The sequence below is a fragment of the Camelus bactrianus genome, chromosome 33 (assembly GCF_048773025.1).
Source record: "Camelus bactrianus isolate YW-2024 breed Bactrian camel chromosome 33, ASM4877302v1, whole genome shotgun sequence".
NCBI classification, from domain to species: Eukaryota; Metazoa; Chordata; class Mammalia; order Artiodactyla; family Camelidae; genus Camelus; species Camelus bactrianus.
In genome coordinates this window covers 13,918,226-13,935,379 of record NC_133571.1, presented here as the reverse complement: position 1 = coordinate 13,935,379, position 17,154 = coordinate 13,918,226, and the positions used below count along the sequence as shown (strand labels likewise).

Sequence of the window (17,154 nt, the reverse complement as noted above, 5' to 3'; positions counted from 1 at the left end):
CCTGGGCCTGGTAGCCCCCAGGGCCCTGACTCTTCCAGAGGCTGCCACTGACTTATCACCAAAGGAGGAGGAAAAGGGTTTGGCCAAGTCAGTCTGTCTCCCTCCAGCCTCCACCCACTGAGGATGGAAAAGAGAAAGTATTGGACGCGGAGCAGGGAGCATCCACTTCTCTGCCTGCCCAATCACTGGCAAGGTCCCTCTGCCTAGGGCTCTGTGCCCACCCAGGCGCAGCCACTGCCTTCCCCTCGGCCCCCGGCTCTTTCCCATAAGAGCTCCCCACCCGCCTCTGGTCAGAGCTGAAGCCATACATGATTGGGTGTTTTGCCCTCTTGGCCCCAGGAGTAAAACACTTCTCCTTTTCTCACTTCCTTTCTGCCTTGTGAGGTGGCAGGGCAGCTCCCTGGCTGAGGCCTTTCGTACCCTGCCTCCAGGGCCAAGGGCCATTTCTAGACAAGGTGTCTTCTGCCGTGGCCCCGTCCCCAGCCTTCCTGATCTGAGGGCCTGGTCTCCCATTGGCAGCTGTGATACAAAGGGAATTTGTCCCCACTTCTCCCAGTCTGGTGCTGCCCTCGGTCCACTGTCAGTAGGTCAAGCGCTTCCTCCGGGGCTGGCTGTGGGCTCCTGCCTCCCCCAGTCCTTCCCAGGGGCCAGGGCCTGGGCCTCCGGGTTCGGGGGCCACCTGCCCTCCATCCCTCCCGCCAGACACTTTTCTGCCCTGTCTCAACCTGGGCCCTGTGCCCATGAGCCCCCCGTCCCTGACCCAAGACTCTCCAACTGACTCTCAATGTTTCCTGCCCAGAGGAGAAAGGGGTCAGTACGAAAAGGGCCCAGTGCCCTCCCCCTTCTCCTCTCCCTCCACCTCTGCCACCAGACTAGCTTTCCAAGGTGAACTCCACAGGCCAGCCTACTTCCCTCCATCCATGGCCACACCCCCAGCCATTTTGTACCATTATATAAATATATATATATAAATATAAATATATAAATACAATATGTGAAGACGACATCTTGGTTTTTATTTTGAAACAATTTTTAGGCTTGTTCCGGGGGTCTCTGTGCTGCCTGTACTGTATTGACCTGTTTTATAGGTGCCTTTTTATTAAAAAGAGAAAATTAAAAATCCGGCTTCTTGCTTTCTTGCTTCCATGTCTGGTGCCTCCACTGCCCAGCTTACTACTAGATGCTGGGAGGAAAAGGGGGCCCCAGGGCCTCCCCAGTGTTCCATGGTGAAGACACAGACCCCTGGGTCATAGCTCTGATCTCTCCTGGGGGGCCTCCTAGGGAGACTGGTTTGGCTGACTGGTTTGAGTGGGATTGGGTGGCTGATGTGTGCCCTCAGCAAGTGCAGGGGTCGCTGATGTCCCCACCCTGGTCAGACCAGAGGCTGGGGAGGAGGGAGGGAGAGCCCTCCCCAGGCAGGGGGCAGGGGCAGGCAGGCGAGGAGCCGCTTCCTCTGGTTTCATCAGAGTAGTACCCTCTCAGCTTCCTGGAGCCTGGGGACTTCCCTGCCCAGGCGTGCCTGTCACACTACCTAGGCCAAGGGGATGCCGCGTGGTGCGTGCTGAGGCTCAGTGAGATGGCCTGGCCTACGGGTGGGAGCTGAATGACATGACCCCCAGAGGCCTCTTTAGTCTGTCTCTCTCCTCAGGAGGTCCCCACCTCTTCTCTGACTCTTGGCGCCCTCTGCTGTGGTCGGATCCTCTCTGTTCCCCTGGCTGTGTAGTTTGTGGGGGAGAGGGGCAGGGAGAAATGAGTCTGCCTCCTTCCCTATCAGTGCCCGGACCCACAGGGCCTCAGACCCTGCCGCCTCAGGCCCACGCTGGGGGCTCTCCTCCCTGGGCAGGGAAGACAGCTGGCTTTGGTTTATACTTGTTCCTCCTTGGAGCTGGGAAAGGAGAATCTCTTTTTTCCTTGGTCGGGCTCCTCTCTGCTGGCCTTAGTTCTTCCCTAGGACACTGGGTGGTCTCTGAGGGTGCCTGGAGTCTGCCTTCAGTCTGCAGACCTCCCAGGGCCCAGTGACATGGGGCTGGCCCAGCGCCATTCTGGTCAGAGCCCAGGGCAGCTACCCGGGCTGGGACAGTCTGAGCTTCCTGCTTGGTCAACATGCCTCTGGGCTGGTGGCCTGGCAGAATGTCTGTGCTTGTTAGGCACCGGGACACTTTAAGGCCACCCTCTGTTGCCAGATGGCCTTTCCTCAGCCTTAACCTCCATCCATCCCTGGTGCTCAGCTTCTAGCTTCTTTTAGCAGGAGAGGTGGGTGGATGTGGAGGTCAGTGGCCCATAAGATGATGGAGTATGTTCTGGGAGAGGTTGACTTTCCCTAAGGGGAGGGGCAGAAGTAAAAGTTGTTTCTTGATCTTTGGCTGGTTAGGATGCGAGAAGGCGAGTGTGGTCCTCTCAGCCCCGATGCAGCCGGGCACAGGTAGCCTTTGCTTTGCCTTTGGGCTGCTATCCCCTCCCTGGACCCCATCCTAGGCACGGGGCTGGGAGAAGAGCTGGCAAGGATGTCCTGGAAAGAGGGGTTGGCTCCTCCAGCTGCTCATACAAGGACACTGGCCAAGGTCAACTGTTAGGATCCCAGCTCCTGTTGGAAGGCATTCCAGCATCACTGCCTGCCCCAAGGAAAGCAGAAACACAGTGGGGCTGGGACCTAGAAGGTGGTGAGGGAGGTGGCGTTCTCTGACTCCGAGAGACTGCTCTTGCGCCAACTTGGGAAGAATTGGCAAAGGGAGGCAGGGCCGGTACAGCCCAGCTTGGTCAGAAGCCGTGATAGGTCACTGCGGAACTTCACGCCCGCAAAAGTGTAGAGCATGGGATTGAGGCAGCAGTGGGCCAGGCCCAGGAACTCACTCACAGTGATGGCCACGGAGAGATAGCCGTTCAGCTCACAGCTATTGCCCACAGCCTTCAGTCTTGCCAGGGTGTCCAGGAAGATGACAACATGATAGGGTGACCAGCAGAGGAAGAAGACACTTGTCACCAGGATGGCCACCCTGACCGCCTTCTGCCGCTGAGGGCGCCGCTGGGCCTGGCACAGCCTGTGCACCACCCCTATGTAACACCAGCCCATCACCAGCATAGGCAGCAGGAATCCTCCAACATGGTAGAGAAAGCGGGAGGTGAACCAGGCATTGGTTTCGGCTTGGTTCTCCTGGGAGAAGGTGCAGCGTGGCAGAGAGTCATTGTGGTGGGGCTGACTGACCTTGGCGAAGAGGATCTCTGGCAAGGCGAAGAACAAGCCCGCCAGCCAGATGGTCGCACAGGTTATGTGGATGGAGAGCAGGCGGCGGTGGCGGTAGGCGTGGACGGCGTGGACGATGGCCAAGTAGCGGTCCACAGCGATGCAGGCCAGGAGCAGGCTGCTGCAGTAGAAGTTGACCTTGTGCAGAGAGATCACGGTTTTGCAGAGGAAGGTGCCCAGGACCCAGCCCACGGAGCCCTCGGCCACAGCGAAGGGCAGGATGAAGACCAGCAGGAGGTCAGCCACCGCCAAGTGGAACAGGAAGGTCTCGGTGGAGCTGCGCGTTTGCCGATGCCGCTCCAGGATCACCAGCACCAGGATGTTGCCCATCATTCCCAGGAGGAAGATGAGGCCGTAGGCCACGGGCATGAACACAGCCTTGAAGGAGGTCAGGAGGGGCCCCTCGACTGTGGAGCAGAGGTGGTTTTCCACTACGGGGGTCTCCGTACTGTCATTGTAGTTGCCCAGTTCCTTGTACTGCAAGGGCGAGGAGACAAGAGTAGGGGGAACTGAGAACCCATCTTTCCTCTCAGAGAAGGACCCTGACTCCCTTGTAGATTTATCCTCACCCCACCCAGCTTTTGTCCCTGCACTCCCCAGTATGCCCAATGACCAAATCCCAGTTTCCCTTTATGTTCTTTGAACCAATCACTTCACCTTTTCCAACTTGTTTTTGTCTGTCCAAGTAACTGCTCCCTCACAGGACAGAGAAAGAGATGAAGGGGGATATTTGGTGTGGACGTGCTTTGTAAACTCTGAAGGGCTGGGCACCTGTAAGTTATTTTGCATTTATGTGTCCTCAGGTATGGAAAGCTGCAGGCTTGGGGGCTGGCATCAGGACTTCAGTTTTGGGAATGGATTTGGTTGGGACAAGGCGCTGTCTGTTCCAATTCGGAACAGAACGGAGGGCACTGAAACCTCCTGTGGAAGCGGGGCTGCTGATATAGCCTGCTGGCTTCCTCCTGATCTGTCCCCCATTCCTGACTTCATTATAACTGAAATTATAGTAACAGCCTCCTGTTTTGTTTAATCTGCGCAACAAGCTCAAGGTATGTAATATCCCTGTTTTACCAATGTGTCTTGCTAAAGATCAGGTCTGCTCGAACCCACGCTGCTGTAACTTCACAGCCAAGGGGTCCACCACTACGCAGCATCTCTTGGGTTTCCCTCCCTCCTACTCCCCATCGCCAGCAAACTCCTTACTCTGCTCCCTTCTCTGCAGACAAGGCAGGCTTCAGAAGCAAAAAGCCCAGAGGCAGAGGCGAGAGACAGAAGGAAGTGAGGGAGGCTCGGGGATACCAGGCAGGGTGGGGGGGTCCAAGTGAAGGGGATGTGCCCAGTCTGTCTCCGGAAGTCACTCCTCCCAGGCCTCCTCCTGCTGCCCTCCCCTCCCCCCGGCACTCAGGTTGTTTACCCAGCTAACCGCAAAGGAAGACATGGTGCCTGTTTTCATACCTTTCACTCACAGCTGTCCGCCTGCACCTGCTTCTCCTCAGTTCCCGGCACTGTTCTTCCCACCCCTCCTCTAACCAGACCCCTCTCCACAGCATTTCAAAACCCACTGTGACCAATTTAGGTGGGTTCAAACTTCTACAAGCAATGAGCCCCAGGGAGAGAGAGAGGATGGGAGAGGGTACTCAGCACCCAGGCTGTGGGTGGTCTCACACTGCCCTCCTTCCTGGAGAGGGAGGGTCCCACACCAGCAGGGGCCTCAGTGAAGAGCTGTAGGCTCACCCCATCCCAGAATCTCTCTGCCGTAGCCCCAGTCCTTCTTCACCCTAACGCTCAGAACTACTGCTTCTCCTCGGGTCACCTTCCCACCACCTCCACTCTTGTCCATCTTCTACACAGAGGACAGGATGAGTCTTCCAACCCATGAATCCTATCACATCAGTGTCCTGCTTAAAGTCTTTTACTGGCTCCCCGTTACCTTTCCCCCCGCAATTTCATGTTTAGCAGCAAAGACTATTATAAGAAAAAGTCATGTTTGTGATCAAGTTCATCAGTAGAAGGTTGGAGTGTGCCAACCTCTGCATTCACGCAATAGAATATAATGCAGCTTTCAAAAAGTAAAAAGGTTTATTGGCATGTTTTCTTAGGGAAAGATGTTTACCTTACATTGCTAAATTTCAGAACTAATTGTGGGGCCTCCCATACAGCATGAGTCCGTGGACCTTCTTTGCAGGTTTTACAGGGCCTTAGGCGGCAGGTGGGGAGGGAGTCTCCAGTCTTCCCTCCTTGCCTTTAAACCAGACACTCTTGTCTTATGTGGTGTTTCACATGTAAGCTTTTGTTTAAGAAAATTTTTCTATTTTCACTTGAAAATCGTGGGCTTGCAGGAGGAGATTTAAATCCCCCTCATAGGGGAGTTTAAATTTCTGCAAAATGTATATTCCTCTTGACCTTTCAAACCTTGTTTTCTACTTTATCCCCTTACCCTATCCTTCAAGTTCATCATTCTACTGGCCACCTGCCCCCATCACCCCAACACAGTCCTGTCTCCAAAACTCTTCCTTTCACTGAGCGGTCGGTCCTTTCTTCCCAAGTTGGACTGTTGCTACACTTCCTTCAGGGTGCCACTCAATCCCAGCTTCCTACGTCCTTCCGAGCTCTTCCACTTGGAATTACGTTCTCTCTTCTTTCGTCACGAGTGCCTTTATTACAGCACCAGGGTTGGGAGGTCCATTACCTCACTAGATGGTGAACTCCTGGAGGCAGACCTCTGTGTCCCCCTCACAAGGCCATGTGTTTTACACACGCTGGACATACACGCAGCAGATGTGCGCTGAACTGATCGGAGAGCAGTTTCCCAGAGAAGGCCCTCGGATTCTGGGACTTCAGGCAAGTTCCTCCCTGTGCCTCAGCAGAGACTCACACCCCGTAATCTTCTTCAGTTCCTGCCTCCTCCCAGTGCTCTCGACAGCCTGGAGCTTATCATGGGTTCTCTATACATATTGGGAGCTATTTCCAATATCATCACTGAATACAACCATTTGACTTATCCAGGAATTCAGCAGAAGTTAGGGGAGGAGCAGTGAGATGAGCTGTCTTCATGCAGAGCAAAGGGATTCAGACAGAAAGAGAAGAGATGCAGTTTGGCACGGTCTGTGGGGCTGGACTCCACCTGCCACGTGGTGGGAGCCTGGCTGTCCCTCTGCCCAGTGGAGGGCTTAGGTGCAGCCAGCCTGTCTGGGCCCAGAGGCCATTTATGACACCCACTCAGGTCCTACCCTTGAAGGCATCCAGGTTGATTGATTTGTTGCTCATTTAAAGTCAACGCAGAGAGACGCGTCCCTAGACCCATCTCCTGAGAACCCGGGTTTAGAGGAGGGCTGGGAGTAGGGGACTGTCTCTTCCTTCTTGCCAAGAGGTATTTGTTTGGCAGAGTGCTCAGGCAGAGAGAAGAAGATGGGAGGAAGCTGGTTTGAAGGGTGCTGAGAGATGGCGGTACCTTTCGGCAGAAGGTGTCAAACAGACATTTTGGGGGCTCGGGAGTGGCACGTGTTAAAGCCACTTCCCACACCCAGAGGATCCGGCACCCCTACCCTTCCCCAAATCATGGAGAGAGGTAATCATGCAAGGTCAACTCTGGCCTGGTAAGAAGTTAGGAATCCGGACTCCTGAATGCCGTAGGGGGTGGGGCATACAAGGGGGCCCTCCAAGACTCACACCCCGAGGGAGCACACTGTGGGTGATCTGGCTGAGCGCTCACTCATTCTTTGACTCAAGAAGCTGCAGGAACTCATGGCCCTCAGGCACACACACACTCTGACAGCAGCAGGCACCCTGTATAGACTTAGACACGTGCCAGGCGGGGCCATGACAGCATCGGCTCAGATGGGTGCCCAGTGGACCACAGCCTACACAGAGGCCAGGGACCCGAGCCACAAATAAGGCAAGGAACCACAAAGACTGGGTTGCAGCTGAGCACAGAGCCAAGAATCTAGGCAGAAAATTGCTGTGAGACCTGGGGAGAGGGTAGGAGTAGGGGCTGGAACATTCTGTGTCCTGGTATTGAGGTGCCAGGAGAAGGGGGCAAGGGGGAAGAGACCAAAGTACTTGGGATTACAAACATTGCTCTTCCTTCCCTCCCTTCCCCCCTCTACCCCTCCCTTCTTTCCTTCCTCAGGAGCCTCTGTGGGACCCAGGCCCCTCCCTCCCTGGATAATGAAGATCTCCAAGCCTCATCTGACTTCTCCAAATAATGAGGCTGCCTCACTGCCCCGCACCGGCCAGCCTGAAGCTCAGCAAACGTTTGCTGGCTGGGAATGTGGGTCAGCAGGTCGGGCAGGGCGTGTCTAAGACCCTCCTCAGGGGGTCTGTCCTGGAGCCTCTCCTCATCCACCCTCTCAGCCCTGTCTTGGACGCCACAGCTAGGGGACACTTTCAGACAAGGCACAGTTCTCCACGACCTGGAACTACAGTCCTAAACTGACCAGCTGGAATTGGTAAAGAAGAATGTCAAGACCTAGACTCGGGTTTAAAACTTCAACTGTGCGGGTACAAGTTGGAGAAGACCTGACTTAACAGTTTGTGAGAAAAAGACCTGAGAGTTTGTTGACTGCAAGATTCAGATGAGTCAACAGGGTGACGTGGCTGCCAGGCGGGCTCTGTTACCTTATCTAGGTGAATAGAAACCTGTAGGTGGGCGGCTGGCACCAACCTGGTTTGTTTGGTCTGGACAAGGGTGACCAGATGCTGAGGGGTCTGGAAATCCCCACTCTGGGAGGAAGTTTTCAGGGAAGAGGAGGCTTGAGGCCGGGAAAGCTGACTTCTTCAAGGACTGGAAAGAGGTCCCACAGCAAGAAGGCAGGATGGGCTTATTGTGTGAGGTTCCTGGAGGGCAGACCAGGGGGAATGGGCAGAGATGGGATCGAGGGTGTTTCAGTCAAAGGACAAAGAATCTTCTAACAGGCAGAACTGTCTGACAACAAGCTGGGGCCCTTGGGAGGAAGAGGAATGTTTGAGGCCTAGTGTGTGGGAAGGGATTCCTTCCCTGGAAAGGAGGCTGGGCCCTGCCCTCAGATGCCCCTTGCTCACAGCTCCCAGATGCTCCGACCCTTTGGCTGCCCTGCCCTGTGCTGAGCTGGTTCTTAGCATCACCTTCACCTAGCTCAGCACCTGGATGGGAGCCTTTAGCTTCTCCATCCTGTCTGTCCCGCTGCCAGTGAATGCCCCTGCATGACCTTGCTTCTCAGCCCCCAGGAAGGGGGCAGGGCTGCTGAGGGCTTGGCTCATCCAGGCCAAACCCCAGGGATCCAGGGGTCTGAGTCATGCTGGCTGCAGGAGGCGTCTCCACACAAGTGCAGGTCATCACTCTGGCGATAGGGCACCCACACAGGCTCCATCTCCTTTTATGTCCCTGTCTGGCTATTCCCAACCGGGAGTCAGGAGCTGTGAGTGGGGCCAGCCAGGATGTCTCTCACTCCAGCTTTCAGTGGCTTAAGGGGTGAGGGGCTCTGGAGGAAGGAGACTGGGCTGTGGAGCCAGGGCGGAGGTCTGTATCCCTTACTTCATTCTTCCTTTAAAGGGCCTGCACTCCCTGAAGACTGTCTGAGACTCTGGTTTGCCATTTATCACATCCCCCCAACCCCTTGCTTTTCCCTGCCCCCACCCTTCAGCAGCAAGCTCACCAGGCTCCTCGTCCATCTCTGTTTTGGCCATTAGGAACGTGGTACTACCCTGCATGTGGTTCTGGGAGGCAGGGAGATGTTAAACCACACCTACCTCTCCACTGAGCCCTTAGGCACCCCCTTAGCACCCCAAATCAGTTTCACTTTGGACACAGAGCCACACAGTCCTAGGGACAGGTAGAATGCCACCTCTTGAAACCATCTCCTGTGTCAGTACCGATTTGAAATATTTTGTCCCATCATTCCTGAAAGAATACTCATTCTTGTGTCCTGATCCTCAGTGCCAAAGCCACGGCCAATATTTCTACCATTCTGCCAGAAGGGTGCTCAGCTACAGTCTGTGTCCTCACTGAAGGCAGGAATTCCTGATGGAGACTGTGGACTGTGTGCCTGAGCCCAGATTTTCCCCAACACCGACCCCTCCCCAGGCTGGCCCTGGGTCTCTCCCTCATCTCTGACCCTTTGAATCACTCTCAGTCCCTCTGGGAATTTTGACTGGTTTAGGAGGGGGTGATCCTGCCCTCCCCCAAGGTAAACCCCAGAAGCAGCCTGAGCTGGTTTTGGTTCCTCTTTCTGACACCTCCTTGATGAAATGGGACAGTGCATGTGAATGGCCTTTGCCGCCCATGGTGCTCTGATCATACTGAGGTCATAGTTTGTGGGGGTCATCCCTGGGGAGGGGTCAGGGGAATCTAGGCCCTGGGGCTGAACCAGCTTCACCCGGCTCTGTAGTAGTGTCCCTCCTGGCTAGGGTGCAGGGTGGGGCTGGAGGTGTAGGTTATGACCTTCCCCTCGTTCTGTTGAGAGGAGGTCCATGCTTTCAGATCAAGGTTCCTATGGACAGAGGCTGTTCCAGGTCTGCCTAGAACTGCCTAGCAGGATGAGTCCCTGGCATGCCCACCCCAGGGACCTGGCTTCTTGTTTTGGGGACATAGCTGTCTAGACTTTTTTCTGTTTGGATCCTCCTTTAATGGGAATCCCATCTCAAGAGAATGGACATTTTAGATAGCTTGGGTTGCTCTTAGGATTCAAGAGGAGGAAGGGGAGTCAGGATGCCCAGTGCTTGGCTTATGGTCAAGAACCCCTAATTCTCCAGCCAACACTGGGGCTAGAACCCAGTTTTTTAGGAAAGTGAACTGACCCTTGGTTTGCACAAGGAGACGGAGGGGAATACGAAGTAAATAGAACAGAAGTGAGACTAATTCCAGAGAGAAATGATGAGTTAAGACTCTCAGCAGAGCAGCACAAATCCGTACATACTTACTGAGAAGCTACCACATACAAGACTCTTCTGCTGCCCTGCCATCCCAGGGCCCCTGTGCTGTGAGACACTGCTGGGGGGAACTGTCACAACTGCTCAAGGTCCTCCTGGGAGTGTGTGGGGGTGGAGGGAGAGGGTCTACACGTCTGAGGTGACAACAGCCCTGGAGAGAGAAAGCTCAGGTGAGCGAAGGCGAGATGAGGCACTGGGAGCTGGTTGAGGAAGAGGAAGATGGTCCTAGGACTCCTCGCTCCAGGCCAGACCTGGGTAAGGGGATTCAGGCACGCTGGGATACCTGGCCCAAGACCACTCATTTGAGGTGTGAGATGAAGTGAGTCACCAGGTCTCTCTCCCTGGGCGGCAGGTTTTCTTTGGTATATAGGACATGCCCCACTGTCCCCCTGCCCCCGCCACCACCTGTCTCTAGTAGGTCACGCAGTGGAGTGAGGCGTGCAGTTAGGGGAACTCTTCAGGTTTCTCAGAAGCCAGAACCGGCCAGGTCTTGAGTTGGTTATTGTGATATCCAACTGGGTCAGGGCTCGTGGTCAGCTTGAAGCCACGGGCAGAGGAAGATACCCAGTAACCTAATCAGGCGAGGCCAGGGGCCCAGACTGGGGCCAGGGGGAGAGCACATTGGCTTGTCAGGGCAGTGGGGTTTTAGTCTGATGGCACTCAGGGCCAGCTTTAGGGGCGTGCGGCCAGTACAGTCACGCAGGGCCCTATGTGTAGAAGAACTCTGGGCTCAGTTTAGCCTTCTGCTGTGGCTCTCTTGAAATTCTTAATAGGAGCCTTGTGTTTTCATTTTGCATTGGGACCCGTAAAACTAAGTAGCAGTTCTGATTAGCCTGATGGTTCTGGCTCTGCTTTTATTTGGGGATTGGATCTGAAAGGTCAGACTCTGGGCAGTTAGCCCTTCCCCCACACCTCCCCTCGTTCTACTTGTACTTCCAAGTCTTGGGATCTGGGCAAGTGAGAGGCAGGCTTTTCCAAGCAAGTCTGGGAATGCAGTTGATGGAATTACAGTATAGACTCCAGCCAAGGGAGTTAGAGGGAGTCAGAGACCATCTCAGAGTGAGTTTAGAATCAGAAGAGCTGGCTGGTATGGGAAAAAGGGGTTGGATCCTTCATTATCCAGTCCAGAATGCAGCTCAGAGAGTTTTCTCCCTAGAGGTGCCCTTGGCTAATGGGGGAAAAGGAGAAAAAAAACACAAAGAAGTTTCCAAAAATCCTTACAAGCAGTCCTCTGCTGCCCACATACACTGGAGTCTCTGGTTGAGTTGCCCCCTACATACATCTTTCGGGGGCCCAGTGACAGCCAAGCCAACTGGACCACTCTGCTTCATGGGAAAGTTGCTGGTGGGTGGTAGAGAATGATGCTGGGGACCATTTTCTTAGCCCATCCAAGAATACTTATCTCTAGAGAGTCCAGTCCTCTGAGGGAGGCCACAACATGCTCTAAGACATTTCTAGGATTAACACGCAGTTCTTCCACCAACTTGACACTAGCTTGGTGTCCGCTGACTCCAGCCCACGGGGGTCCCCTCCTCTGCTGACCACCTGGTCTCACGCTTCCTCGCTTTAGCACATAAGCATCGTCTAAGAGCTTCTGGTGAGTAATTTCTTTCTTCTTGGCTAGACTGTAAGCTATTTGAGGGACCAATACCAGGTTCTCAACTTCTCTATCTAATACAGAATGTCATACCTCAATGAAATAATCACAGAGCAAGACATGAATAAATATAATTTGATTGGTCAACTAATAATGCCAGCCTCCTGACATTAAGAAAACCTCCAAAGTACTTTCCCGATTACCCCTTATTCCAGCCCCGAAAGACAAGGAGAGGATCCCCTGTTGAAGAATGGAGAGACCAAGTGACTTGTCCTAGGTCCCAGAGTGGGTCAGGTTGCACGAGCTGAACCCATACTTCCAATCCCTTCTAAAGGATGTCTATTTAAGGCAACAGCTCTCCTTATCTGCTTCCCCCAAGGAATGAGAAATAAAGCCTTAAAAGGCAGGCACCAATGAGCCTGTCCTAGAGTCTGCCCATCCAGAGTGGGAGGGGACTCTACGGCTATCCCCTTTTCCTGGGGCTCTGGGCACAGGATACTTAGAATCCTGGGCGACCATAAGCATCTGTCCCCCACTCACCAGGTCCTCCAGGTTGTAGTTCATGAGGTCCATGTCCAGGGTTAGGGGGTAGTTCATGGTAATAGCCGTATGTCACCAGACTGGCCACTGTCTGATACTGCGCACTTCTCCGCCTGATGCCTATAGAGAGGTGGCAGCTGTCAGCTGCAAATTTAAACAAATGAACTGCGCGCTGTCTTCTGGGGCTGTGTAGGACCCGGGGCCGTCTCACAACTCATCATTTTTTTTTTTTTTTCCACTGGGTCTTTTCTGTTTTTTTTTTTTTTTTGAAGAAAAAGGGAAAATCCCCGTAGCATCAGTGCTAGTCAAGCATTTCAGCTTCTTTCCTGGCAATAGGTGTCTCAGTTGGGGCTTGTGACTGGTATGAAGGCTGCCCCTCTCTTCTCCCTGCTTTATCTCTGCCAGCCTCCCAAGTACCTTGTAATGAAAACCACCACACCAGTCGGGGGGCTTTGACGGAAACTCCATGTTGAAAAGGAACATGAGGCTAGCTCTTCCAGGCCCTCTCCTCCAAGCTGATTCCAAGGCTTCATCTTTCTTGCCTCTAGGACAACCCAGCACCCAGCGTGACCAGAACTGAAAGCCCCTGGTCCTGGGAAACCCCTCAGTCCCAGGCAGACTCGGACACCCTACTCACCACCATCCTTTTGCCCAGGCAAAAGGCAGGGGCAAAACCCCTTCCCTTTCCAGCTCAAGTTCAGAAGAGATAGGTTAGAAATTTTCAAAGGGAACAACACTAAAACATTACTGGAAGACAAGAATGAAATTACCCAAATCACCCCGCCCCGAAACATAAGCAGTCACAGAAGAGTCATTTTCTGAATCAAAAATAATGATGTTCTAGCTATAAATGAACTTGGTTGGCATGTAAGTCATTAATGTCATAGACTCCCCAGCTGGAGTAGACTTTTACAGGGGAGGACCCCGAGGCTAAGAGAGGGAGAGTAGTCCTCAGGACACATAGCTAACCAGTGGCAGAGCTGGGACTTGAACCCAGGTTTCCTGTCTCCATATTTAGCATTTTCTCTACTGTGACAGGCTGCCACTCCTACAGGCTCATGGAACCCCTTTCCTTTCCTTCAACTCTGCCCTGTCTGTGGACTCCTACCTTTAAGAAGCTCCTTTGCAGAATTCGATCAACTTCCCCTCCAAGTCTCAACTTTCTGTTTTTTCATCCAGGAAGAGTCCACAACGATACAAAACCAGTGCCTGCACACACAGAGGCACTCACACATGACGATATGCTGTTTCCTTGCCCCACCTCATCCTCCCCTTCCAGCCAAATTACCATTCAATGGGATTCTACCCTTTCTAGTGCCCTCCTTCGCCTTTTCCTCCATATTCATCTTCCGCTTCATCCCTGTGAAGATGCATCTTCCTTGGGTTTCAACAGCTTAAGGAGTTTTCAGCCTCTGTTTTTACTGTTGAGGTCTTTCTCTCCTGTCTTCATTCACTGACTTTAGCAACAGCTTTCAAGGAGGAAGCATTCCAGGACAGAGGGTCACGGTTCCTCTCCTGCACTTCCGGTCCTGAAACCTTCAAGAGGAAGCTGCCCCAGTGTTTCCTGTGTCCCAAGCTTGCTGTGTACTCCCCATTATTCCAGCCCCACCCACCCCAACATCCCCGCCCCTCCAGGCCGTTGATATATTCCACTTAGCTTTTGCTACTCTAGGGACACTGATCAGGAAGGAATATGCTACATAGAATCATGTAGGAATTGGAAGGGAATCTGGAAGATAAACCAGTTCATCCTCATTTCCCCTCTCCCATCCCCAGCAAATGCAAGATTTCTGTCACTACATCCTCATCAGATGGTCACCCAGTGTTAGTCAAACATCACCAAGGGTGAGAAATTTGTTCCTTTCAAGAGATCACGGTTTAACGCAAGATAATTTAATCAACATGTTCTTTGACCTCTGGGTAATTTCTGCTTAAGAGTCTAGATATAATCTAACTAGGTAAAATATAGGAAGGTAAGAATCTTCTTTTTCAAGGTTCCATACTTATATAACTGCAATTAAGTTCGTCTTTCCTGTGGGCTCCCATTTCCCTTGACAATATACCTGACAAATTCCATTTAGATGGTTCTAGTCTGTCATCTCAGCCGATAAAGGGAAACTTTTGAAATCCTGATTCAGTCCTCTGTTGATGCGATGCCAACTGAGATAAGCCTGCTATCCTTGGGTCTATCCAAGTTTTATGGAAAATATTGACAGAACAAAGCCAAAAACAGAACACTGATTCATGCCATTAGAGACCCACTACTCTCAAAGGTCAGGGAGGACTTCGTGGAAGAAGGACATGAGCTGGACACTGAAGCTTTGGATAGAGAGATCTGATGTGCTTGGAGGGGAGGGTGCAAGGTAGGGGGCGTGGGAGCCAATAAGGACTGCATGAAAAAATGTGTGGAAAGAATTACTCAAGATGCGGTGGGTGTGGTTATGGTAGTGATGATGAAGATGATGTTGGGGGGTGCAGCAGGAGGAAGAAGGGGGAGGTTGAAGTGTGCACTGGACAAGGTAGGAATTGCTCCCCTCTCTTATTCTTCCCACAGTTCTTCGCTCAGCTTGATGTATTGCAGGCCCAGAGGAGGGGTTTGGGAGGAGGCTCAGGAATACTCATCAGGAGCAGCAGCTGGCCGTGGCTGTGGCTGCAGCCGCGATGCTGTGGGCAGTGAAGCATCTGCTAGCTTCTCAGTGGCTGACCTGGGTTCTTTGGAGAAGAGAAACCTGTGACCGTCCCCTGATCTCCTTGCCAGTCCCTTAACTTCCTGGTGCGTCTTGCACCCCATTCAGATGCCCCTTCCTTTCTCCCCAGATGCCAGGACATATTGTAGATTTCCAGGGCCCACTTGTCCCAGCCACTGCCTTTGATGGTGAACTGGGTTTGCCCTAAATAGGTAAATACACCCTGACTATGAATTCTAACGTTACCTTAGAGGGTTGAGAATAACTGCCTCTGGTAGAAAAGACGATCTTATGATCTTCAAATCCGTAAAGACTGACTAGCACCCCAGAATAGGGAGGGCGATGCCTAGCCTGTGACCCTTTGACTGTAAAGATGACATGGCAGGGATTCCACCTGCATGTGACAATCAGATGAGGGGGACGCTTCCAGATAAGGAAGCCCAAATTTTATTTCAACTTGCAACTTGTTTATATTTCTTCCATGTGGGATCCCAATCCCAATCCGTCGGGCAGCCTACCTGAGGTGGAATTGTTTTCCAGGCATTTCTCATCAAAATGACCACTGGTGGTTCTAATGAGAGTAGATTTGTGTCTATGCACTTAGTATCAGCTCAGGTGGCTTTTTCCCAGTAATTTGCTTCACAGTTCATGGATTAAGTTTGTCTTTATTTCAGTTACTAGAGACAATCGTATGTCTTGGCGTTTATTTCCTACATTCTACAGAAAAATCAAATTGTTCTGCAGAGTGTTTGAGGTGCAGGGAATGGGCTCGGGTTTCTCCCCCTCTTCTTTCACCACCCAGGGATGCTGGCTCTCTCTCTTACCTGGACAGAGATCTTCTTCTCTTCCTTCTCTGGGTCTTTCCCAACTGTTCAGAACAGAGCACAGGTCCCCAGCTAGCGAGGCAGCCTGAGGAAGTGCTGGGTATCTCTGTAGGCTAGGAGATTAACAATAACATTTGTACAGCATTTACCAATCCACAAAGCCGCACAATATTTACATTTCATTTTACTTAAACTTTATACCTAATTTAACATTTAATCCTATGTAATGCTCAAAAACCTTGTGTGGGAGGTATTGGCATCACCCCAGCCATATTTGGAGGTTGGGTGAGGAGACAGAGGCTCAGTTCCTCCCTCATGATTACAGGGGAGTAACAGGCAGAGTCAGGGTCTGAAGACAGCCTATCGACACCAAACCCCGAGGTCTCTCCACCAGCCAACATAACCTTCTCTCAGAGATTCAGTTTTGCAAAGGAAAGGCACTTACCTGGCTACCAAAAGGGGAAAACTCTGCCTAAACTCTATAGGGGCTGTTTCTCAGCTACTTACCACGTGCCACGAACTGTACTAAACTCTACACACATTACTTCCTTTCGTCCTCTGAACAGTCTATGTGTTAGGTATTTTTATCACATTATCACACATGTGGAAACTGAGCTTCGGGCAGTAGTGGGAAGTAGTTGTGAGTGTTACCAGTTCACTCAGGCACCAGTGACCCAAAAGCACAAGTCAACACAGGAAGCGGGGTGGTAAAGGTTCTCAGCACGGAGCCAGCACCCACGCGTAGCTCCTCTCTCATTAGGTAACAGGTAGGAGTCCTGCGGGAGGAAATGAGCCACAGGTGCTGGGTAGGTGCATCAAGGTTGCCTCAAGGTTATAGGAGCCATGAGCATGTCTGGGAACCTTGGCCTTGGCGTGCACTGTGTGGCCCAGGGTTAGAAAGTGAGTCAGGTGCTCGCGTCAGGTTCCTGAGTCCAGCTGAGCCCCAGCCAGATGTGTGACGGGAGGACCCAGGGAGGTGGAATTCAGGCTCTGCCCTGGGAGCAGTTTGTGCAGCACAGAAGGCCGAACAGACATGTGCATGCAAGTCTGTACACTCACATACAGGGTGGCTTGAGAACGTTTTCACAGCCACAGACATGGATGTACTGTATTGATGAACCCAGGCCGAGTCAGCAGTGTGAAAGGCACACAGAGTAAGAAGGATGCACCCTGCGTGCCTTCACACATAAGAGCCTGTGCACGAATATGCCATGTAAACTGTGGAAGGAATAGGGTTTTATATCTAAGGGCCTGGAGTCCAAGCATTTCTGTTTTCCAGCAAGGCTGCTTTTATTTACTATTTTTTTTGAAGCAGAATTGGTGTACAATGTTGTGTTAATTTCTGGTGTACAGCGTAGT

At 52.4% G+C, this 17,154-nt stretch overlaps 1 protein-coding gene across 2 annotated transcripts; it reads right to left on the bottom strand.

Annotated features, from left to right (window-relative positions):
- Positions 1-995: 995 nt before the first annotated feature.
- Positions 996-15,908, bottom strand: CXCR5 (C-X-C motif chemokine receptor 5). 2 transcript variants are annotated; one of them, XM_074357065.1, is made up of 2 exons: positions 15,796-15,908; positions 996-3,718 (listed from the first exon to the last, which is right to left on the bottom strand). In XM_074357065.1, exon 2 carries the CDS (start codon positions 3,608-3,610, stop codon positions 2,651-2,653), a length of 960 nt encoding a protein of 319 aa, XP_074213166.1. In that variant the 5' UTR covers positions 3,611-3,718; positions 15,796-15,908; the 3' UTR covers positions 996-2,650. The 2 variants fall into 2 exon arrangements, with proteins under 2 accessions (XP_074213166.1, XP_045371548.2); XM_045515592.2 differs by lacking the exon at positions 15,796-15,908 and adding an exon at positions 12,285-13,789.
- Positions 15,909-17,154: the final 1,246 nt, after the last annotated feature.